This window comes from Saccostrea cucullata, unplaced genomic scaffold (genome assembly GCF_032062105.1).
Source record: "Saccostrea cucullata isolate Sc308-1 unplaced genomic scaffold, CSIRO_AGI_Scuc_v1 ctg277, whole genome shotgun sequence".
Classification (NCBI taxonomy): domain Eukaryota; kingdom Metazoa; phylum Mollusca; class Bivalvia; order Ostreida; family Ostreidae; genus Saccostrea; species Saccostrea cuccullata.
Window position 1 is genome coordinate 415,241 of NW_026935934.1, and position 24,504 is coordinate 439,744.

General features: G+C 34.9%; 2 protein-coding genes across 3 annotated transcripts; one reads left to right on the forward strand and one right to left on the reverse strand.

Annotated features, from left to right (window-relative positions):
• Positions 1-1,687: 1,687 nt before the first annotated feature.
• LOC134244280 (F-box/LRR-repeat protein 14-like) lies at positions 1,688-4,422 on the reverse strand. The gene is made up of 2 exons (XM_062726540.1): positions 4,340-4,422; positions 1,688-3,803 (listed from the first exon to the last, which is right to left on the reverse strand). Exons 1-2 carry the CDS (start codon positions 4,361-4,363, stop codon positions 1,944-1,946), a joined length of 1,884 nt encoding a protein of 627 aa, XP_062582524.1. The 5' UTR covers positions 4,364-4,422; the 3' UTR covers positions 1,688-1,943.
• A 2,356-nt stretch (positions 4,423-6,778) lies between these two features.
• LOC134244281 (lon protease homolog 2, peroxisomal-like) lies at positions 6,779-23,387 on the forward strand. 2 transcript variants are annotated; one of them, XR_009987191.1, is made up of 18 exons: positions 6,779-6,931; positions 9,040-9,130; positions 9,650-9,845; positions 10,190-10,314; positions 10,452-10,604; positions 10,981-11,153; positions 11,248-11,346; positions 15,168-15,242; positions 15,361-15,546; positions 17,432-17,579; positions 17,674-17,753; positions 18,263-18,495; positions 18,643-18,896; positions 19,506-19,718; positions 20,050-20,247; positions 20,471-20,581; positions 21,041-21,752; positions 21,919-23,387. XR_009987191.1 is itself a non-coding variant. In XM_062726541.1 (17 exons), the coding sequence occupies exons 1-17, from the start codon at positions 6,825-6,827 to the stop codon at positions 21,146-21,148; spliced, it is 2,550 nt and encodes an 849-aa protein (XP_062582525.1). In that variant the 5' UTR covers positions 6,779-6,824; the 3' UTR covers positions 21,149-21,825. The 2 variants fall into 2 exon arrangements, 1 of the variants encoding a protein (XP_062582525.1); XM_062726541.1 differs by lacking the exon at positions 21,919-23,387 and having other exon boundaries at positions 21,041-21,825.
• Positions 23,388-24,504: the final 1,117 nt, after the last annotated feature.

Consider the following 24,504-nt stretch of genomic DNA (forward strand, 5'->3'; position numbering starts at 1 on the left):
AAAGTTGACAACAGACAGACAAACAGCCAAAAAGATTAAAAATAATATACGCCCCGGATCTATCAATTCGGGCGCATAAAAAACTAGCCTTATCTGTATCTATCAGTTGGTTCTAGGGATTTTATATTTTCAAAGGTGTATTTCTGGAGAAATCCAATTAAGACCTTCCATTAGGCACCATTAATCGGGGATCTCTGACCTTGACCTTGGAATTTAACCTTCTTTTGAAAAAATAACTTTGGCTATAACTGTTGATGTTTGCGGTCCCGCTATTCAAAGATGCATTTTTGTGACAAGGCCTTTCTTTGGATACATACAATTCTAAACTATTGAATTTGACTCCAGGATGGAGTTTGACTAATTTGAGAAACTTGAACCTTCGTCATAAACTGCCATTCATACAAGGGCAACATTGTTTCATAAACACATCTTATTTAGCCTCATGATCAGTACTTATAGGTTATAGCATGCATGTATTCCTGAGTTGCGTGACGACCTACTTTTATAATATATAAGAACATTAATTGGTTTTTTTTTTTACATGTATCGACTGTGAGGCAATTGTAGCTCTGCTCTACCACGCCCATGTGTGTCATGATTTGAAAAAAAGCATCTTTACTAAAGAATGCTTCCACACAAACGAAAATTTCATTCGTAATTTATCATACAAAAATGCCAATTTAATATCTTAATATTTCAACAATCATTGTGGTAGAAAAAGAGTTTTATGCCCCCGTAATCGAAGATTGGAGGGTATATAGTTTTTTCCTTGTCCGTCCGTCTGTCTGTCTGTTAGACGGCAAAAAAATTTAACCTTGTCCATAACTTTTGAGTGGATGGGACTGAAGCTATCATATTTCACAGGTATATTTGTTATGATACCTTTCTTAGGGTACCACTATTTGACCTCTTGACCTTAGAGTTTGACACTTTTACCAAAAATTTCAAAATTTTAACCATGGCCATGATTTTAGCGAAGGGCTCTCATAACTACATGTATATTCACTGTGACAAAACATTTCAATGGGTTTAATTTTTTTTTTTTTTACATTTTGACCTTGACCCTAGAGTGTGACTCACTTTTTAAAAAACCCTTTAAACTTGGTCATAACTTTTAAAAACAGTTAGTATAAGTACTTTCATATTTCACAGGTGTATTCCTTGTGACAAGACCTTCCTTAATATTTCAACAGTTTTGACCTTTTGACATTGAACTTGGAGTTGACTTGCATTTGAGAAACTTCAACCCTCCCTAAAGGCTGCCATACGGGGACATATCAGTGCTTCATAAACACGTCTTTTTTTATTATCATTATTTTCAATAGATACCATGGCAGGTTGATTTGAATTGAAACATACTGTACAATACACTGAAGCAAATAACGGTGATTTTTTTAATTATTAATAATAAATAGCAACACAATGAAGAAACAGCAAATAAAATGTCAATATTATATCACAGTATTCGTAACAATTAAAGTAGATAATATAATAGATGAACACAATGTTTTGTTGTGGTACTGTAACAATAAAGGACATACATAACAAGTTATTTATGTCTCTGTAACAGTGAAGATTAACAAGAATACAATTTTGTGGAGCAATATAGCCTATTGACGAAAACCCGTGTTCATTTTCTGAACTTTTTTTGTATACTACAAAAAAGACATTGAAAGACAAAGCACTGTCTCACTGGCTTCTTGTATATTACCATCAAACAGATATTTGCAATTCCGATCACGAACTGGGAGCACGGATACCGATTCATAATTTCGATATTGAAAATGATTTTGATCATTAGTAAATGGTGTTAAAAATCAAAGAAAATTGTTATAAAAGGCATGAATCAAGGAAATTAATTTCATTAGCCAAATAATTTGATATATAATACTGGCACTGCAATTCTTAAAATCATCAGAGTATTGATATAGCGATGACACAATTTACGTTTTGCCCCCAACTAGTCTTCGATTGACGGACACTACAGAATGATATCTCTCCAAGTCGTCTATCGCTTCAGGGGATATATTTCTACAGAATGAGACGTCAAGACTTCGAAGTCTTTTGCAGTGAATCTGAATAAAGCGAATACTTTTATCCGTTAGACTGTCACAGCTAGACAGGTTCAGATTGTTCAAGCGCGGAAGACGTTTGGCCACCGCCTCTATTGCATCATCTGTAATGGCGGCGCACTTCGCAAGAACCAGATGTTCGAGACTTGGGTTCGATGCTGTAAGCGCAAAAACTGTGACATTTGTTATTGGAATCATATTCAGATTCAAATAACGAAGTTCTTGGAACTTCAGAACCTGGACTAGACCAATGTCCGTCAGCCCGAGACACATCGATAAATCGAGATCCCGCAACTTTGAGAGATTACTTAATTTGTAACGGAGCAGCTCTTGTTCGATTATTTCTTCTTTTAATTTCTGGACTTTCATTTTCTCTTCTTTCGATATTGGCTTCCGGAATATAGTTGTGCTTTCGTAGTTTTTGTTACAGCCCGTTTCTGTCGGTTTCTTTTCTCCGATGTCTTGCTCAAATCCCAGGATGCCGAGATCCGTAATCTTTTTACACCATGCTAATCTTAGAAACTGAATCTGTTTGAGGTTCTTGGAGATTTCGAAAATGCTTTGGTTCGTAAGATTATTACACGAACCGAGGTCCAGGTGAACAAGATACGGATGCGTGCAGCTCAGTTTTTCCACGAATCCATCTTGGATTAAGGAACAACAACTCAGGTTGACACGCGTCAGCGGCATCCCGGCATTGCCACAGAGCCCCTCCTCTACGCCAGATGACGTCACTTGATACAAATCTGACATTTCAAGGGTCTGCAAGTGAGAAAGGTTACGGAACTTCTTGATTGAAATTGACGTCACATTTCTGCATCGGTTCAGGGCAAGGTTCTCCAAATGTACCAGATTTGTTGCCACTGCACTAATGCCGGCGTCAGTTATACCTATGCAATCTTTAAGGTCCAAGATCTTCAGCGACTTTTGATTGTGACTCAAAGCAATAATTCCCTGATCTTCTATCTCTTTACAGGCCAATAAATGCAGTTCTTGTAAGTGTAGATCAGGAATTGTCACAAGGCTCTCTAAGGCGTCGTCATTAATTTGGTTTCGACTTAAGTCTATCGAGGTTAACAAGGAGGCCTGTACACGCACAAAGTCTAATATATTGTTAAAAGTGAGCACAGCACTGCTGGCAACTCTTGATTTTGCTCTTGGAATGTAATGTTCACTGCTGAAAACAATGTGGGACCCTACCAACGTAATTTTTTCGACGTTTGGACAAATCGTAACGATTCTGTTAAACGTAACGTCAGATAGCTGACGTATAGACGAAATGTTTAAATCTTTCACGTTTTTCAGTGATTCCCTGAGGAGCTGCAGATCTGCGTTTTTCTCCAGAAGTTTTCCTGACAAAAAGATACTGTTGCAGCTACTGAGATCGATACTTGTCAGATTTGTACAGTAGGAGAGAATCTCTACAAACGTGCTCTCCGTAATGTTACAAGATTTGAAGGACAGGGATTTCAAACTCTCATTGAATTGCTGACATGATTTAAGTAATGCATGCTTGGTGTTCATGGAATTGTCTAGTTGACTTAAAGCCAGGTGAGATAAGCGCCTGTAACTGAAGGTAGAAAGTGGGACATAATTTGTCTCTCCGTTGAAGTGAAGGACAACATCCCGCTGCAGTATGGGGTCCAGCGAGGCCTCGTACCACGTCTTGTTTACCATGGCTGCTTCCTTCCTATCTGAGACGTTCAGGAAACGCATTATATGCGTTATGACCTGTCAAAAATAAATTATGTATGAAATCAATAAATAATGGTTTTAGTAGGGTTTTCGTTTTGAAATAGAATTATTTTCTAAGCTAGTCTGACCCCCCCCCTCCCCCAACTCACCGTCTGACTGATAACATTCACTCATCTCGAGAGATCGACCGGAGAGATAAATATTGATAATTTAAAAAATGTCAGTTATTTTCAAGTTTTACCTAACGAAAACGGAGGTAATTAAACGTTGGGTACATACATATGGTTCACAGAGTATATAAGAATTTAAGTGGTTGTATTCTTTTTTTTTTTTTTAATTTTTGCAGTACAAGGGAATATACATCAGTATGAGATCCAAGTGCGGTTTAACGTACATGTACCTTCGTTTGTCACCTAGCCAGCTAGCTGGTCAATGTATACCTTCAGTGGCTTCGCATTGCTTAATTCAAAGATTAACTGATTATTTACCTCACTTAGTTCATGCAAAAACTATTACATTTTTTAACTAGGAAAAATATTCATACAAAATTGTCAATATAGAATTAGTACTACCTCCTGTGGAAGCCTTACAGCCATTCTTCTAAAACTTGACAGGTCGCAGTCACACGGTATGTTTACATAACACCGAGGGAATTCTGGATGTTTCGGGACCGCGACGTTTCGGGACCCTGACGTTTCGGGACCTGACGACATGTTTCGGGACTTGGGTTAACACGTTTCGGGACTTGGGCTAACACGTTTCGGGACTTCTATATATTTTGTTAAGGAAATGAAATAAAACTTGTTTACTTTTGTTTTCTATGTTTATATATGAATAATTTCTCAGTTTTATACACAATTTATCATTTAATTAAGAAGCACAGATTGGAATATTAGTTTGCATGCGGCATGGAGCACGCCTGCCGAGAAAATCAACCGCCCGCAATGTTGTCTCTACATTTCTTATTACAGCATTTGATATACATGATATATTACTTTAATAAAGTATTTGGTTCGCCAAATTTAATTCAAAAAATATATTTTAGAATTAGGCTATGTATCGATTTATTTATAGTGTTTGATACGAGAGTTTGCAGAATTAAAACCGGGAGACAGTCGTAACTGCTGTGCGAAGACCACGGACGTGTTTTTACTTCCAAGACTTTCTTTCTCTCCATTTTAATAACAATTTTAAGTGTTTGATTTCATGTTTGTTTACAGAATTAACAAAGGCTCAAGCTAGCACATGTGCAGTAAAAACTTTACGTTTTACGGGTAGTTGTTATGTTTACTGTGTATACACAGACTACAAATCTCAATGAAACTTAATTATCGATCTTCGTATATACCCGACCAGTGCGTAATATTATGTGATGTTACATAATTAGGTACATGACACACTGTTTAAATGATACTGTAAATAAATACTAAATATTATTTAATTTGCAAATATTAAATTTTTCATTTTACGTGTACGTTGTAAAAGTGTTTAAAAGACATTCCAGATTTTTTTTAAAAAAATGACTACGTTAACAGGTCAACTTAAATTTTATTTTTTATTAAATTTCCACCTAGCCACATTAAATAGATAAAGCTATGATGAAATTTAGAATATTTTTAAAGACATTATTTCAAACGATATCAAATGAAATCATGTTGTTTATACCATTTAATATTCTTTTTTTAAAAGTATGGTATTTTTTAAAAATCTACATGTAGGGAAAATATTCTCGCAACATTTGTAAAATATGTTTATTTACAATGTTTTGGAAACTTTAAAAATGTTTTCGTAACATTTCCAGGGAGGAATCTTACAATAGCTACTATGCTAAAACTTTCTGAAAAAAAAAATATTTGAAACTGTTTGGGAAAAAAATAGAGAAAATCAATCAAAACATTTTGAAAACCTTTATATTTTATTGAACTTTTGATGATGGGAAAATTATTACTATTATATAAATATTGTTTGATTTGTAATTATTTCATTTACCAATTAAACAAACGATATTTTTTTGCATATTTTTAGATTTTTATTTTCTTAAAATAATTTCAATAGAAACCACACAATCTTTTCAGACTCCATTACCGGCGGCGTCTTTATACATGTACGTAACACTTCCCTATGGGATATGTGTACCTGGTCCTAGTTGTTGTTTTAACAATTCACTGACATATTTTTAAAGATATCTTCGACGGTAGCTGGAGATCACTTGAATATTTTAAAATATATATCATCAACCTGAGAAGATTTAATTTTGGACCCCCCCCCCCTACTACACACACAAGAAAAAATAACTAATTAAAAAAAAATTGATAAGAAATTAAAAGAAATCAATACAAATATTGTAAAGATTTATTCTTATTCGTCTGTTATGAAAAAAAACCCATCAAAGTATATCTTTATGAAAATTTTTATTTTATATATATACATGAAAATTAAATATTACGTACTCTGTGTACTTAGAATAATATGCTATATCACCATAATAAAATAATTTGTTGAGATCCCGAAAATATTTCTTTTTATTAAAGAGAAAAGGTATCTATGGCGATCAAATTATAAAAAAATTATTTTATAAAGTTTAATGTCTGTCCATATATTTATCTAATGATACATTAATAAAATAAATAAATAATTTTAGCTAAATATGTTATTTATTTCAGTATTTATTGACATCCCGAAAAATTTAACCCAAGTCCCGAAACGTCTTGCCGCAAGTCCCGAACCGTCTTATCGCTAGTCTCGAATCGTCGTGTACCTAGGTCCCGAAACGTCGGGGTCCCGAAACATCTTGCACCCCACCGAGGCACTTCGGAATACACTTCATGTTATGTAAAACTTCGATATAATCCGAAAGACATAAGCACGTCAACTCGGCAATTCAAGCCCAAATTCATGCAACTATTTGTTATTAATGTGCTATGATAAAGTTCATTTTACACATTGACTGCAGAAAATAAATAAAGAGGATTCCCTTAGCCTTGAACATTGACCATTTGATCGGTTTCTATTTTTGTTGACCACGTGACCCCTGTCACTTTCTAGAATTCTTGTAAAATGGCGTCGTCCATAACAATTCCTCGGCGCTTGCCACTACTTTTGGTAAAAGACAGTGTTCTTTTACCGGGATCATCGATGAGAATACCCGTGAAGAGCATGAAAAAGTGTGTTTTAATTTATTTTAACTTTTAAAATAGATTATTAAACACGTGCACATTGTAAGTAATGTTTCGTAAGCTTGAAGTTACAAAAAGAAAGTGTTCAGGTTTAGACGCAGTAAATTGAGTAATGCAAACAAGGACCACTGCATAGCATTGATTTATGTATGTGTGCGTACCTGCAGAACTGTAGCGTTATATGCTTTTATTTTTTAGTCTTTGACCTACTATGGTCAAAGATTAAAATAGCTGCAGAACCCTAGCATTATGGTTTTATATACATTAGTCTTGAACCATAACCATGATAACGCTACAGATCCCGTAATGCAAAAAATGATCTCACTTTTAAATAAAGCTGTTTATTTTAAACACCTCCTAACTCTTGTCTGTACAAGCGATAAACTCGCAATCCCTTAGACAATTCAAATCGAGCCAGTTTATTGCCTGTAGAGGCAACTAGGATTAAGAGGAGGATAAAATAAACAAATTCATTTAAGAATGTGTCTAGAATTATGGAGGGTAAGGTATAGATGATTTACGAAAGTTGGGAAGTGTAGAAATTCTCCAGAACAGTGCACAAAAAATCTTGCGACATAAATTGCTCATTTTTTGCATTACAGGATCTGTAGCGTTATGGTCAAAGACTAATATACATGTATAAAACCATAACCCTACAATTTAGTGTCATGGTCAAAGACTAATATATAAAACCATAATGCTACAGTTCTGCAGCTAAGACTAGAATATAATCAAACTTGTCTCGCCTGCGACGAATGTCGCGAAGCGAGACATAGCGACCATAGATTCCGTCGTCGTCGTCGTCGTCGTCGGCGTCCAACTTTTGGTTAACCCAAATGTCAAAGTTTTATAAACTGCAATAACTTTCTCAAATTTTATTCAGTCTTCTTGAAATTTGGACACAATATTCAGTATGGATAAAAATTTATATCCCAAGTATGATTTTGAAAAAAAAAATTCAAATTTTTCCGTATTTTTTCCTTAAGTTGGACTTAGTTTTTTCATGATAATTTATGGTGAAGACCTATATTCCAGCAACTATAAGTTATAGGGATATGATAATTAGTCAGTGGATACATCATGGGTAACCACAAACGTCAGTACCAGAATTAGGTCATCTTGACCTACATTTTTCTGCATGAGTGACTTTGGTTAAATTTTTGGTGGAGGTCCATATCTCAGCATCTATAACTTATAATGGCATGATGATTTGTCATTGTACAGGTTATAAGTAACCAACAACATCAGTACCAGAATTAGGTCATTTTGACCTACATTTTTCTGCATGAATGACTTTGGTTAAATTGATAATGGAGGTTCATATTTCAGCAACTATAACTTATAGTGGCATGATAGTTAGTCAGTGGATACATCATGGGTAACCACAAACGCCTGTACCAGAATTAGGTCATCTTGACCTACATTTTTCCGCATGAGTGACTTTGCATAAATTTATGGTGGAGGTCCATATCTCAGCAACTATAACTTATAGTGGCATGATAATTTGTCAGTGGATACATCATGGGTAACCACAAACGCCTGTACCAGAATTAGGTCATCTTGACCTACATTTTTCCGCATGAGTGACTTTGCATAAATTTATGGTGGAGGTCCATATCTCAGCAACTATAACTTATAGTGGCATGATAATTTGTCAGTCTACACATCATGGGTAACCAACAATATCAGTACCATAATTAGGTAATCTTCACCTACATTTTCTGCATGAATGACTTGATACATATACAGTGGATTTGATTTCAAAATGCAAGTTCAAATTATTGCGACTCATAACACGTTGCAATATTCGCAATAATAAAAACATCACAATAATTTGTGAATTTACAGGGTATATGTATATATATATAAATGCCAATATAATCGCCAAGGGATTAGATATTAAGTCAGCTGTTCCATTTCTTTATTATTGTATTTTTGAGTTATTCCTTCTGAAATGTCAATAAATGCTTCAGTTTATCAGACAATCATTTCTTACTAACCACAGCGACAGCAGGCGAGACACAGGGTTGCGGGCAACCCTTACGTACTTTTTAAAAAGAATAACTGATTTAACAAATGTCATATCTAATTTTTAGTATGAACATGGTGAAGAGTCGCCTTCTAAGTAGAAATACCTTAAGTAGCACCATCATTGGAGTCGTCCCCACTCAGAAGCTAGAGGAGGAGGTATGACACAAGACTGATATTTTATTCTTCATTATTCAAAGTGAAATATCTGTCGTTATTACATTTTCAACAGTGAAATACCTTAATTTGTTCATTGAATGAAAGTAATATCCTGTCACAATGTGAAAGGATATCAAAATGATATTCTCCAATATTAGGCTGTGGAAATCCATGTTTATCTTGCAATCGCTAAAACTATGACGTCTCAACCGCACTACTATGACGTCATGGCCTTTGACACTCTGTAACAAAAAAGACAGAGGCACTGGGAAAATCAAAGAAAGTATAATAAACAGAAAATTCAATGTTTTGTAGTTGAATATGGAATTTATTTCACTCGTGAATCAGGATTTTTTTTTTAATGTTTTCACTCGTGCTTCACACTCATGAAAATATCAAAAAATCCTGTTCCACTCGTGAAATAAATTCCATATTCAACTACAAAACATTGAATATCCTCTATTAATGTTAGTGCTGTTCAAATATGCTATGTGTTTACTGTTTCTTTTCTCTGTACAGGGGGAGGATCTCTCGGCTCTGCACTCTATCGGGACGGCAGCAGTAGTGGTCCAGGTGACCGGGACTAACTGGCCGAAGCCTGCCTACACGCTGCTGGTGACTGGACTCTGTCGATTCAAAATGCAGGAACTTCTCCAGGAAACTCCATTCCCAGTGGCCACCGTCACACAACTGGATAAACTTCCAGATGACATGGGTATCTCTATAACATACCTGTTAGCTAATCTGATGTTGATGTTAATCTATGTTAATTTAGATGATAAACATACTAGTTGTCTCATGTTAATGGTACTCTGTGTTAATCTAGATGCATAGTAGTATCTCTAGTAGGTATATCTCCAGCACTAGATAGCAATTGATAATCTATGTTAATCCAGATGACACTAGTACATCTATACAGCAACGTATTAAGGAGCTGATTCTAATGTTAATCTATGTTAAAAGGCTTATCAAAAAAAATTAAACATAGACATTAAATGTGATGTTAAAATTTTATGTCATATGAATTACATATATGAAGTTATAGATTGTATTGATTAGGTGAGGCAATAAAGGGAGCTAATGAGAGTGCTGAATTAGAGGCCCTGGCAGAGAACTTCAGAGAACAAGCAGCTAAACTTGTGGATATGCTTGACATCTCCATTCCTGTGGTCGCAAAACTTAAGGTATTGATATTTCTAACTTATAACCCATTACCTTCTTCTGAGAAAAATGTAACCTCATCTTGAATATGACTGTAAAAAGAAAAATATTTGTGTATTGTAATACTTCAGGAAATATATCTTTTCGATTTTAAATTTAGAAAATGTTGGAGAATTTGCCAAGCCAACACTTGCCAGATATATGTGCCGCCATTGTGAAGGCTTCTTATTCTGAAAAGATTCAAGTGCTGGATGCTGTAGATTTAACAGAACGATTCAAAAAGGCACTGCCACTTCTGATGAGGCAAATTGAAGTAAGACAATATCAAAACAATTATACACAGAAAGTGTTTGTTTATATACTTTTGAATCATCATTGTTTGTTGGGGGCCACTGATCATTGATTTTATTGGTCTCCCTAACTGATGAATATATACATTTCAACAAACGATAACTTTTTCAACATGCCAGTTTGTTGAATCTTCCGTAAGAGAAAGTTACCAACAAAATTGCATCCTTACAATCCAGTAAAGTTTTAAATTGTATGTATACATTGACTTCCATGAGTTAAAGTGATTCTACAGTACTTGTATTTTGTTTGCAGAACACTGTATTATATTTTATAGTAATTTATCTAGGTGTTTAATGTTCTAATTACAGAATAGTGATGATGTAATGTTGACATTTCAGGGACTACGGTTGTTACAGAAGGCCAGAAAGGACAGATTTGAGATTGTGACGAGGAAGGAAGTGGATTCTCGGCCAGGTAAAATGAGGAGGGCCTTCAGGAGCATTAACTCTGATCTGGACGACGAAGATGACTCAGAAGCTGACGACTCCATGGACCTGGAGCAGAAAATCCGGTAGGATTATAGAAAGACAGAAACATTTTAAGTTGTGTTGATAGATGTGTTAAGTAATGTTGATATCTATTTATATGCTTGTTTTTTATCAAAGGGCTGCTCACATGCCAGACCACGCCCACAAAGCAGCCATGAAGGAACTGAAGAGGATGAAGAAGATGCCTCAACAGATGCCAGAACACGCCCTTATCAGGTCCTCACTTCTACTGTTGTTTTTTGTATTTTGAAAGAACTGTTTTATCATAAGTCAAAAAGGATCTCAATCTCTTCATAGCCATGGTTACCAGTCAGGGAGTCTTTTCATAATTTTCTTGTATACAGAGCAGATAGGTCATATATTTCCCCTAGTTAGGGCCCCGCAAGGATTTGCGGGTGCCCTATAGTAATCACTCTGTCTGTCCGTCTGTCACTCTTCCGTCCACAAATTTTCTGTTTTTTCCTTATAACTTTTTTTATGGTTGCCCAATTAAGATCAAATTTGGTATGGTAGTTCAATAGGCAGAAAGACATATTTTGATGCTAAGTTTGTTTCTCTATGTCCCCTGGTTTGGAGCTGGGTGGTGGGGTAGATTCCCTAACTTTAGATAAGAATGCATTGGCAAAGAGAGATAACTGCTAAAGATGTTCCCATTGTAAACTGAATGCTGCTATGATTCCCTTGGGATTAATTAGCTTTCCTCCTGAAGAAAATCCAAAGCATTATCTTTATCTATCAAATTGAGATGAATTACCACCTCTGTCTGCAAGTGAAGTTTGTTTTGAAGTTAAGTCAATTTGGAATGCTACAAACACTCTGAAATGTAGATTTAAATATAAATGTTCATACTTTATTTTTGTTAAAATAGTTATGATTTCATTGAATTCTAAAAACAAGAAATAGATTAACGAAGGTATATTTTTTATTTTTACTTTTTTTCCCTTTATGTAAATTCAAGAATAATATTAATTTTTTAAGGTAGTTGTATAAAAACCCCATTCTATCATTATAAATACTGAAAAAGTTCTTATAGTAACTAAAGAAGAAAAGGATGAGAGCATACATGCCAACTTTCCCGATTTAGGCGGGATTCTCCCGATTTTACCCTTTCATCCCGCCTTCCCGATCGGGAAAGAAAAATTGCCCCAATTTCCCGCTTTGAAATAATTCAGATTTTCAGTTTCCCTACCGCCGAAATTTGTCAATCGGGATAAGAATATCAGAGTTGTTTATTCAATGCACACAGATATTTAGCATGCAGAGTTAATTAGCCACAGGAAATCACTTCTCGCTTCAACGCACACGCTGCTGTCCAGGTACAGGTAGCTGATAGCCTGGAGCAGTTAGGGGTTAATCTTTTCAGTTTGAAGGGGTATGCGAAGTGAAACATATAGATTAAGGGCTTAATTATTAGTCATTGTATTAAAAACAAAAATTAAAGTCAATAAAATGATAATCAAACAATAAAATTGGAATCCAAGAAGATCGTTTTATTGAAAACGAAAGTAGAAAATTTCAAAGCATATATAGCTGCTGATTTTAACTGCTAATAATGAAAACATTGTATAGTTTGTCAATTTAAAAAAAAAAATATTGAAAATAATTTAGGTCAAATAATACTCTCATGTTAAGTACACTAAATTTCTCTCTCTCTCCCGCCCCCACCATTCTCCCATAGATCATACTCATATTGTACATGGTATTTCTTTGTTACACATATGTCAAGGAAATACCAGAGACCCATATGGCATTGCCAAGACTGCAAAAGTTCATCATGTTCATAATGTAGTCTTTTACAATTTTAATTTTTCTTTGGGATGGGTGGGGGTGGGGCTTGTGTTAAAAAATTCATGATTTAATTAGGCCTATTTCTCCAGATTGTTTTGTGTGTGAGATAAAAATAATCATGCACTGTCTATATACTTACTTATAGGAAATAAAGTGACACTTGTTTTAAGGGTACATACCAGAAACAAAATGTAAATTGATAGAAAAGAGTGACAACTATTAAGCAAAGATACTTAAATTTGGAAAAATAAAACTTTAATTTGTATTGTTTTATTTGTGCTGTATTAATAAGTGCTATCAATATTATAATTTTATTAAAAAAGTATTTAATACTCATTTATTTTCACGACAAAATGTTGCGAATTTAAAGCTTTGAAAATTATCGTCACGCGCAAAATCCCCCATGGGAATTTTCAAAAGTTGGCATGTATGTGAGAGGTACAGTTAATCCCTTTGGATTAATTATCTAGCCTGCTGCAGAAAATTGAGTAGGCTTATCTTTATCTGTCACTTTAAGATTAATGAAAACTTTTGCAACTGCTGTTTGTTTTGAAGTTAAGGTCAAGTCTTCATGATATTTCCATTCATTGAAGGCTGGCATTTTATGTAACATTAAGCTTCATTATTGTTTAAATATACATTCAATATTAAGTTGTTCTTTACTGCCTAATGTAAATACAAGGGTATTATTTACAGGTTTTTGAATATTCAGGAATTATCTTGAAATTTTAAGAATACAGTTGCTGTTGCTTATACTTCGTACATTTTTTAATCATTCTGTAAGCTGCACCCTTATAATTCTACCCCATGGCGGGGCCCTTGCTGACTGGTCAGTTTTCTAGTTGGTGTACCCTCTATGCAAAGGTTAATTCTAGTGTAGCATTGTGAAACTTGTGATACAGGTTCAGATATACAGCTGGATGAGTCAAGACTTTTTAAACTAAGAGCCCTGTCTTAGGTAGTCAACATCAAGTGATCATCCTTAGATGCTGAATATTAATTTTCTATTCTGACTGTAGATCTGTGAGGCATTCCCTCCCCAACATTAAACAAGCATAACTGAATTAAGAATTAGTAGAAGGCTTACTAGTACTGATATGCAAATACTCCAACATTGTGCATGAAATGATCATTCCATTTAAAGTGGATATGCATTATTTCTAGGGATGTCAAATCGGTCAATTTTTAATACTCGGTTACTCGGACGTTTTTCCGATCGAGTACCCGGGTACTCGGTAAAAGTGTAAATAAATATAAACAAGAAAATTGATAAATGTAAAACATTGTAAACACCTGTAGAGATAAAATCACATGCTCTGATAGGAGGTTTACACGTAAATGCATTTCTGTTGTAACAATGATGAGAACTTCGTGCCCGACGAAATTTAATACATTTTTTTAAGTTCAATTTATTTATCAGATAAACACAAGAAATAAAATCGTAAGACAATGGTCTTTTTGTTTAAAGAAAAATAATTTACTCCGTTATTGTAATAAAATTCTTTGTTGCATTTGACGTCAAGTTATATATATCAGAGTCGTACAGTTTGACTTGAACTTGACCAAGTTCTAACAGAGCCGATTTAAGATTTTCGTAAACTTTTCGATCCTAGATTTTATAGTATCACAGGACGGTATTTTGTAGTTTGGTGCAACGATGGACATCAGCTTTTTAAAAGCCTTTGCCTTCAACTATTTGTACATGTATTGGCATGTAATCAAACACAACCATATCAACAGTCGCGCGTGTAATATCATCTGTCTCTTTTCCCGAGAATTTACGGCTTCTCGGAGAATTGACAAAATTATCTAATTTATCTAATCATAACAGACCTTGATTAAACGATGTTCAGTGAAAACAAATAATTAAAGAAAGTCAAAAAATAAGGGTAGAAGACAGCCGAAGGTGAGAAAAGCCAGGTAACAGGTGCTCTCACGATCGATAATTACTGTATAAACACTGCCATGGGCGATAACAGTCATTTAGAGGAGTAGGAAACCCTAATTACTGTATGTACAAGTGCATTGAGTATTTTTACATTTTAAAACAGATTGTTTAATGCATTAATATATAAGCTTAGAAATATTCAAAAATATACATCCGAGTAACCGAGTACCGATTTTAGTATTCGATACTCGGACGTTCGATCGAGTACCCGGTTAACCGGGTACTCGTTGACATCCCTAATTATTTCTCATGGGAACTATTCCTTATACCTGAATATACATGTGTTTTTCTTTAATTACAGGAATTATTTAGAGCTGATGGTAGAGCTTCCTTGGTCTAAGAACAGCAAAGATGCTTTAGATGTTTTACAAGCCAGGTATGCATTGTTTTTCTAAACTAAACAATTGCTTGTACACTTTAACAAAGTAAATTTTGTAGAAACAACAATGAAGATATTTCAGTATGTACATGTACATTGCATTATCTTTTTGCAGGAAAGATTTGGATGTGGATCATTATGGTCTTGACAAACTGAAGAAGAGGGTGATTGAATATTTGGCTGTTCGTCAGCTGAAGAATTCCCTGAAGGGGCCGATCTTGTGTTTTGTTGGACCCCCAGGGGTGGGAAAAACCAGTGTGGGGAAATCTATAGCACATACACTAGGAAGAGAATTTCACAGGTTTGTATATGCTTGATGATAACAAAAGTGATGAAACTTCATCAGTTTTGTCTCGAAGCAATATTGCAGTGTAAAAAACAATGGAATTTCAACTACCGGTATATTATGTAACCAACTTGATGGAAGTGCACAAGACTCAGATCTTTTTAAAGACCTACATGTGCTCACAAACATTACATTTATACATATTCTATTATTTATATAGTTGCATGTATAAACTCATGCTATTCCCCATTTTCAAAAGGTGAGTTATTTCCCCTGAAGGGAACTCTTTTACTGTGTTTAATACGCATGCGCTATAAATAAAGTCACTTCCGCGGGCGTTCTTGATGTAAACATGTTCATGGTGTAATGCCTCTGTCATATGGAAAAATGTTATTGTGTTTGTGAATAAAAAGAAATCTTAACTGATTCGTATTTTTTTAAATTGCCCACTCATAGTCTCTTTCTGGATTTGTATTAATCTGTATAGTAGTATAATAAGGCGCTGTGTGAGCCCCCCCCCCCCCCCTTAGGAAATTTTTGGAAAAAAAAAAAAAGAAACAAATTACTGATAAAATGCTGATGCATATTCGAATAGGCCTATTTAAAAAAGAAAAAAAAGCTAATTTTCGGTAGTGGATGTTCTGCAGACAGATCATCATTATTTACAAAATGGGCAGAACAAATATAAGAATTTTTAGTTTTTACGAATTAATCTTGCCTGCTGCAGCCATATTTTCTTCTCTGCATCTCTAGGAATTTTTTGGAGACTGATGACATGTCCATCTACAGTTTTACCCCTGAAATTGCTGCATATACAGCAGTAGTTCGTCTTCCGCGACCGATACCAAGAAACTGCGTTTTTGCTCGATTGTATGTCATAAAATAGAACTTTTACTTACAAGAACACATTTGGTGACAATTAAAAGGCCTATTTCATTTGAATTTCCGTGTTTCAAGAATTTTTTATTTGTAAAATAATTGATTCAATGCATGTATAGTATTAAAACTTTGAATGGAATTCTATTAAATGAATAATTTAATCTCATGTGCTCATGTAACGAAGAAAGACTAATTAAAATAGCATCGACCTGAATTCGTGTTACATAATTATGTCGTATAAAGTCTGAGCTGCATTTAATCAAAGCTTTAGTGCAGGATCTAAGCATATGTACATACATATTACCGAGTAAAATACACATTTTGTTTTAGATCAGAGAATTGACAGCAGAAACACGAAATTGATACAATAATTTCCTAGCGTATTTCTTGTTAATTAACGGAAAACATTCTTTTCTCTAGTGTTATTCATGTTTCACTTTTTCTATTGAAAATGTTCATTGAAAGACAGGTTGCCACCCCCCCCCCCCAACACAGTTTATACTACGGTAAAGTTATATAAGGGAAATGTAGCATTGTATGCCAAGGAACTGGTACTGAAATAAGTAGCTTTTCGACTTTGGGCAAGGTTTTTCTTCGCTTGTCATTTTTTCCAGGTAAGAAAAAACATATTTCTTTGGCTGCCCCCCCCCCCACTTTTAAAGACGATGCTACGTGCCTGGCTAATTCGTATAGCTTTCTAGAAAGGGGGGGGGGCAACAGACCCTTTATAAAATCGCTTATTATCTAAAAAAAATTGCAAACCGTTTCCTTCTTTTAAAATTTTTAATGCAGCGTGTAAGTTGATCACTATTTTGATTATCGTAACGTGTAGTCCGCGGAAGTTATGCTAGTGTAGAAGAGTTCCGATTTTGAGGGGAGATAACTCACTTTTTAAAATGGGGAATAAAGTGTCATGGGTCGCTTCATTTGTATTCTTAGTAAGTTTGCCAAATTTTCTGTTTATAATTATCAGTTTATTTGCATCTTTCTTAATAATAAAAATGTTTAAATATTCTGACAGAATATCACTTGGGGGAGTTTGTGATCAGTCTGACATCAGAGGCCACAGAAGAACATACATAGGATCCATGCCAGGAAGAATAATACAAGGTCTCAGATTGGTCGGTGTCAACAATCCTGTGTTCCTATTGGATGAAGTGGATAAGCTGGTAAACTAACAATTCTTAAGATTTTTACCGTACTAGTTTTACATTGCATACTTTTTTTTTATCATTAATGACTTAGTTCCGCCTTACTTACTAGGGTAAATCTCTTCATGGAGATCCAGCGGCAGCTCTGCTAGAAGTTCTGGACCCGGAGCAAAACAACACATTTACAGATCAGTATCCTTTGTCATTTTTATTCACTTGTTACTACAGGTACTTTAAAGTTATAACAAAGGCATAGGTGTGACAATATGATAAATAGTATATATACTTCATTACTTGATGTCAATTTTTACATTTATATGCATTGTATGCTGCAGTGTTTTGATTACTCTGCTATCAGTATAAATTTACATTGATTAAATATTCAAATAAAACTGAAATCATTAATAGATCTAAAAATATGTTCAGACATTGATCACATTTTCAAAATAGAAATGCAGTGCTAGTAATGTCAAGCACATATATAGAAAATGGGAGTAACAGTACACATGTAAACAAATATTAGGTATTGTGAAATTTTATATGTGTCTAAGGTACATGTATTGTAATCTTAATGTACGAGAATTTTTCTGACTCCATTTTGTTGAATATTTAATCAATGTAAATTTGAATAAAATAGGAAAAACCTGTGTATAACTTTGAGTCTTTGACATTAAATGTTTCGGACCTTATCTGTAATTCAGCTACCTGAATGTCCCCTTTGACCTGTCACAAGTCCTATTTATAGCGACAGCTAACAACATGGCGACAATCCCCCCTGCTCTGTTGGACAGAATGGAGATCATCCAGATCCCAGGGTACACGCAGGAGGAAAAGGTTACCATAGCAATGAGACATCTAATGCCTAAGCAGATCAAGGAAAATGGCCTCACTCCAGAACAGATACAAATTCCAGAGGACACCCTTAAAGTCATCGGTAATTCTAGGAATTTTTCTGTATGTATATCAGTGTGCATATTGCTAAAATAAAAAATAGGTAAATGTAAACAATATAATAAATTCTCTCTTATGTGAAGTATTGACAGTGTGTATAATATTATAAATGTACATATTTATGTTTTAGTTTCTAAGTACACGCGGGAGGCGGGTGTGAGGACATTAGAGCGGAGGATCGGGGCAGTGTGTAGAGCGGTGGCGGTCCGCGTGGCAGAACACAGCTCCAGGGCCAGGCACGAGAAGCTGGAGACCTCCGCAGACAAGAAACAGGTCACCAACTCCAACATGTCGGAGGCTATGTCACGGGATGTGTCCACCCTCGCCCACCCTCCAGAGATGCCCATAGTTATTGACGAGGCTGCTCTAGAGGATATTCTAGGGGTAAAATCAAAGAAAAGAAGAATTCTAAAAATGCAAAGTACCTACATTTGTGTTTTTGTAGTTGGATATTCCCATTTTGTTGCTGTAATTATTGAAACAGATGTATTTCTGTCCCTGCTTTCATGAGCTATCAATCCTCATGGAGGGATCTGTCCTTAGCATTGCTTAGAATATCAAAGGAATTGTGTACATGTACATGCCTTTTTGTTATTTTAAATTTTAATGTAATTTTCCAAGCTTTCCGTTATTATAATTTTGTCCTATCTACTAGTATTTCAAATCAGTAAAATCTTTCTTGCTAAAAACATCTGTGAAGCATCTTTTAGTTATCAGCTAGATCCATTTCATTTAATTCTTTGAAAGAGTAATGATAACCTAATACATTTCATGAAAGGAACACTATTTATATTAACAGAATATTACTTCATTTTATCGATAAATACATGTAGTAGATAAAAAAATCAACACAGGGAATGTTAATTTTATATTTTGATGTACATGTAGGGGCAAATGGTGTATATTGAAGCTTGCTGTTCTCCTCGGAGGAAAAAACAAATTATGTTTCTTTAAGTCTATTCTATATAATGATATATTTGTTCATTTTTACAGCCCCCAGCATATGAAAGTGAAGTTTCCCAGCGACTGGGACAGCCTGGTGTAGCGGTGGGGATGGCCTGGACTCCTATGGGAGGAGAAATCTTGTTTGTAGAGGCCACAGTGATGGACGGGGAAGGCAAGGTGACCCTAACCGGACAGCTGGGGGACGTGATGAAGGAGTCCGCAGAACTAGCCATGAACTGGGTCAGGTCACATGCCAGAAGGGTGAGTAAAGTTCACTAGCCATGAACTGGGTCAGGTCACATGCCAGAAGGGTGAGTAGAGTTCAATAGCCATGCAGTAGGGGTTCATCAGGTGGATCTATTCGTTTCTGACGTAAGTCATTGTGATGTAGGCAAACTACTTTATATGATATTATGGGTATAAAGTAAATTTTTTATCCAGTCAGAAACTGCGTTATAAACAGAATTAAATTATTCATATTTAAGATACCTGAATGTAAAAAAAATAATAAACCTTGGATTAGAAAACGAGTACAGTTCATAAAATCTAATAGATTAACAATATTTGCATTTTTTTCTAAATATTTCCACAGTTGGGGTTAGAGAAGGAAAACCGTTTGCTGGACAAGAAAGATATTCACATCCATTTCCCAGCTGGAGCAGTGGGCAAAGATGGGCCATCAGCAGGAGTTACTATAGCAACAGTTTTAGTGTCCCTATTCAGTCGTAAATGTGTTAGGTCAGATGTCGCAATGACAGGGGAAATAACTCTGAGAGGACTTGTCCTGCCAGTAAGTATACAGAATTTTTATTTGTCTACATCATCATTGGAAATATTAGTTTTATTGATATTTCTGAAAGTTTTAAAATACTTTTTGATCACTCATTATCCATAAGATTCATTTTTCCACTCTCTCAAATCAAAATCTGTCATATCAGAAATATTTTACCAGAAAAGATGCATATATTCTAGGGACTAAAACTCAGCTAAAATACAAGTATAATTAACTATAGGTTGGAGGAATTAAGGAGAAAGTTTTAGCTGCTCATCGTGCAGGGATCAGAAGAATTATCATGCCTTATAGAAATGAGAAGGACCTTCTAGAGATACCTACTAATATCAGGGTAAGTTAAATACAACACCATACTTACATGTTGTTTCTCTTTGGAATGATTAACTTCTTTTTTCACAGTTGTGATTACATACTTATTATACCCCCCACTTGAAAAGTGGGAGGGTATATCGTAATCGGTATATCCGTCCGTCCGTCTGTACGTCCGTCCGTCTGTTACACTTTGGGGTACCCATCTCTTATCCGCAACTCCTCTCATACCACTGAAGGAAATTTAATGAAACTTTCACAGATTTTTAATTACATATTGCCATTGTGCACCTCTTATTTTACTTTTTGATTTGACATATATTTTTGATTTTCCAGAGCAAAACATGGACACTGCTATTATATTCATATGGGAGGCGGGGGTATCATTTAGTGAGCTCATTGCTCACAGTACCTCTAGTTTGCCTTCAATTTTTTTAATGAAGTGCAATAGTAGCAAGTTGTGAAAAAATTTTATTTCCAGAAAGAGCTAACAATTATACTGGCACACACATTGGATGATGTGATACAGGCAGCCTTTGATGGGGAGTTTACACTAATGAAGGAACAGCCAGCAACAAGCAAACTGTGACCAAGGAACAGCAGGACAGAAGCAAATTGTGATAGCATCAGCAAAATTAATAAACTAATGAAGATACGGAAGTAAAAAAAAATGGATTTCTTTTCTTACAAATTCATGGGTTTGAAATAATTTTAAACGTACTGAGGAAGAAATGAAAATCATATTTGATTTTACCAGGTAATTATTACATTGATTGAAGATGACTGTTGTTAAGGTTTTTTTTTTTAAATTTCAACATGGATAGATTTTCTGGTATTCTCTATTATAAGGATTATGTTCAATTACTGAAATGTAATTTTTAGCTCACCTGAGCCGAAGGCTCAAGTGAGCTTTTCTGATCACATTTTGTCCGGCGTCCGTCTGTCTGTCTGTCTGTCTGTAAACTTTTCACATTTTCGACTTCTTCTCAAGAACCGCTGGGCCATTTTCAACCAAACTTGCCACAAAGTATCCTTGGATGAAGGGGATTCAAGTTTGTTCAAATGAAGGGCCACGCCCTCATTCAAGGGGAGATAATTGGGAATTAATGAAAATTTGGTAGCATCTTTTAAAAATCTTCTTCTCAAGAACCACAGTGCCAGGAAAGATGAAACTTATGGGGAAACATCCTCAGGTAGTGTAGATTCAAGTTTGTTCAAATCATGACCCCCGGGAGTAGGGCGGGGCCAAAATGGCCGACCTAAGTTTTACTTAGAAATATATAGGAAAATTCTTTAAAAATCTTCTTCTCAAGAACAACAAAGCCATAATTGATCTCATTTATATGGAAGCATTGTTAGGTAGTGTAGATTCAAGTTTGTTCAAATCATGACCCCCCAGGGGTAGGGCGGGGCCAAAATGGCCGACCAAAGTTTTACATAAAAATATATAGGAAATTTCTTTAAAAATCTTCTCCTCAAGAACAACAAGGCCATAATTGATCATATTTATATGGAAGCATCCTCAGGTAGTGTAGATTCAAATTTGTTCAAATCATGACCCCCGAGGGTAGGGCGGGGCCAAAATGGCTGACCAAAGTTTTACATAGAAATATATAGGAAAATTCTTTAAAAATCTTCTTCTCAAGAACAGCAAGGGCATAATTGATCATATTTATATGGAAGCATCCTCAGGTAGTGTAGATTCAAATTTGTTCAAATCATGACCCCCCAGGGGTAGGGTGGGGCCAAAATGGCCAACCAAAGTTTTACATAAAAATATATAGGAAATTTCTTTAAAAATCTTCTCCTCAAGAACAACAAAGCCAAAATTGAACATATTTATATGGAAGCATCCTCAGGTAGTGTAGATTCAAGTTTGTTTAAATCATGACCCCCAGGGATAGGGTGGGGCCAAAATGGCCGACCAAAGTTTTAGATACTGATAGAAATATATAGGAAATTTCTTTAAAAATTTTCTCCTCAAGAACAACAAAGCCATAATTGATCAAATTTATATGGAAGCATCCTCAGATAGTGTAGATTCAAGTTTGTTCAAATCATGACCCCCAGGGGTAGGGCGGGGCCAAAATGGCCGACCAAAGTTTTACATAGAAATATATAGGAAAATTCTTTAAAAAATCTTCTTCTCAAGAACAACAAAGCCATAATTGATCAAATTTATATGGAAGCATCCTCAGGTAGTGTAGATTCAAGTTTGTTCAAATCATGACCCCCAGGGGTAGGGCGGGGCCAAAATGGCCGACCAAAGTTTTACATAGAAATATATAGGAAAATTCTTTAAAAATCTTCTCCTCAAGAATAGCAAAGCCATAATTGATCATATTTATATGGAAGCATCCTCAGGTAGTGTAGATTCAAGTTTGTTCAAATTATGACCCCCAGGGGTAGGGAGGGGCCAAAACGGCCGACCAGAGTTTTACATAGAAATGTATAGGAAAATTCTTTAAAAATCTTCTCAAGAATAGCAAAGCCAGGATTGGTCATGGGACTACTTTTGGATTTAAGCTTTTCAAGTATAAACCAATTCTGCTTTTTCCTAGCCACAGTGCTCAGGTGAGCGATGTGGCCCATGGGCCTCTTGTTTTTTAATGTAAAAACAATAACAGTTCTTTATTTCATTTTCATCCTAATACATTTTGTTTGATGATTCTATCAGTATTTATATACAATATACACAGGTAACCAGCAATTAAACAGTGATCTACATGCATATTGAATTAAGGAGATGAATCCAGTGTTTCATTTAAATCAATCTGTTGTTATTTGTTATGTGATTGACTCAAAAATAAAATTAAAGATTCAAACAATTTGATTTTTTTTAAGTTCATCTGTTAATGGTCTTTCTGAAACAGTAAATATTGCTCTCTTGGAAAATCCTTTCAGATAATTTTAATGCAGAAGGTAAACATAATAAATCAGTGGAACCTCCAGAGGTAGGATTAGATGCCTTTGATGACTAATCATCCCCTGTTGTCTGACCATTTCTGCCTTGATCCCTCTCTTTATCAGGTAAATAAATAATCCATAGTCCAAAAAGAATGTAAAAACAATGCCTTTATGATTGGTAGGAATCATTTCAGTCAAAAACAAAAAAACAACAACAAAAAACAATCACAGATTGAATTTGCATACTAGATTGATATATTAAATACTTTTTGTAAAATACAGAGAATTTTCAAAGTGCTGTTTTAAAACAAGATTGAAGGCCTTATGCTCTTGTGTATCAAATCAGATGAATATAAACACCATTTCCAATATATATATATAAATATATTCATCACTTCCAGCTAAATATAGCACTGGAATACTATTAAAGATATATATGCCGTATTTGTGTTTTATTTTAAAAGAAATAAATATATGTGGTGTCTCATCAAGTTATATAAGTTATATACTTTCTGCAAATAAGACAATTCCACTCCATCACTTTTAAAAGTTATGAAATATTATTTGGTAAAAATTATTTTCTCTCCGAGTCGGATAATAAACCGCCTCTTATTGAAATATTCATGATCACGTGGTCTCGCATGCTCACAGCAAACAATGGTCTAATCTCGTGAATGAATCGAAAAGCATGATGGTCTACTACATTTTTTACTACAAACATGTGAGTTAGGGATTGTCAATACGTGAGCACACCTCAGAGTTGGTTGCTTTTTGTACCGAGGAATAATCACGTGCAAATGTCCTTTTACTAACAGTACAGCACGGGGAAACTCTAAACAAACGAACCTGTACAATGGAGCGGGGAAAACTTTAATTTTTTATCGTTGTTAATCATTTGTATGCAAATATGAGCATAGGATTAGTAGATAATAATGTACATAATGCATTAAGCGTTTAAATGCTTGGAAAAATGCATCAAGTCTTTCCGAGAGCGATTTAAAAAACTAGCCTTTTCGAAAAACACATGTAGTATTTTAC

Bases quoted from the DNA above. Each gene is read 5' to 3' on its own strand.
- LOC134244280 (XM_062726540.1), bottom strand. From the start codon at position 4,363: ATGGCTGTAAGGCTTCCACAGGAG. The intron at 3,804-4,339 runs GTAGTACTAATT...TATTTTTGACAG, and splicing joins CTGTAAGGCTTCCACAGGAG to GTCATAACGCATATAATGCG.
- LOC134244281 (XM_062726541.1), top strand. From the start codon at position 6,825: ATGGCGTCGTCCATAACAATTCCTCGGCGCTTGCCACTACTTTTGGTA. The intron at 9,846-10,189 runs GTATCTCTATAA...TGTATTGATTAG, and splicing joins TAAACTTCCAGATGACATGG to GTGAGGCAATAAAGGGAGCT. The intron at 18,897-19,505 runs GTAAAATCAAAG...TCATTTTTACAG, and splicing joins CTCTAGAGGATATTCTAGGG to CCCCCAGCATATGAAAGTGA.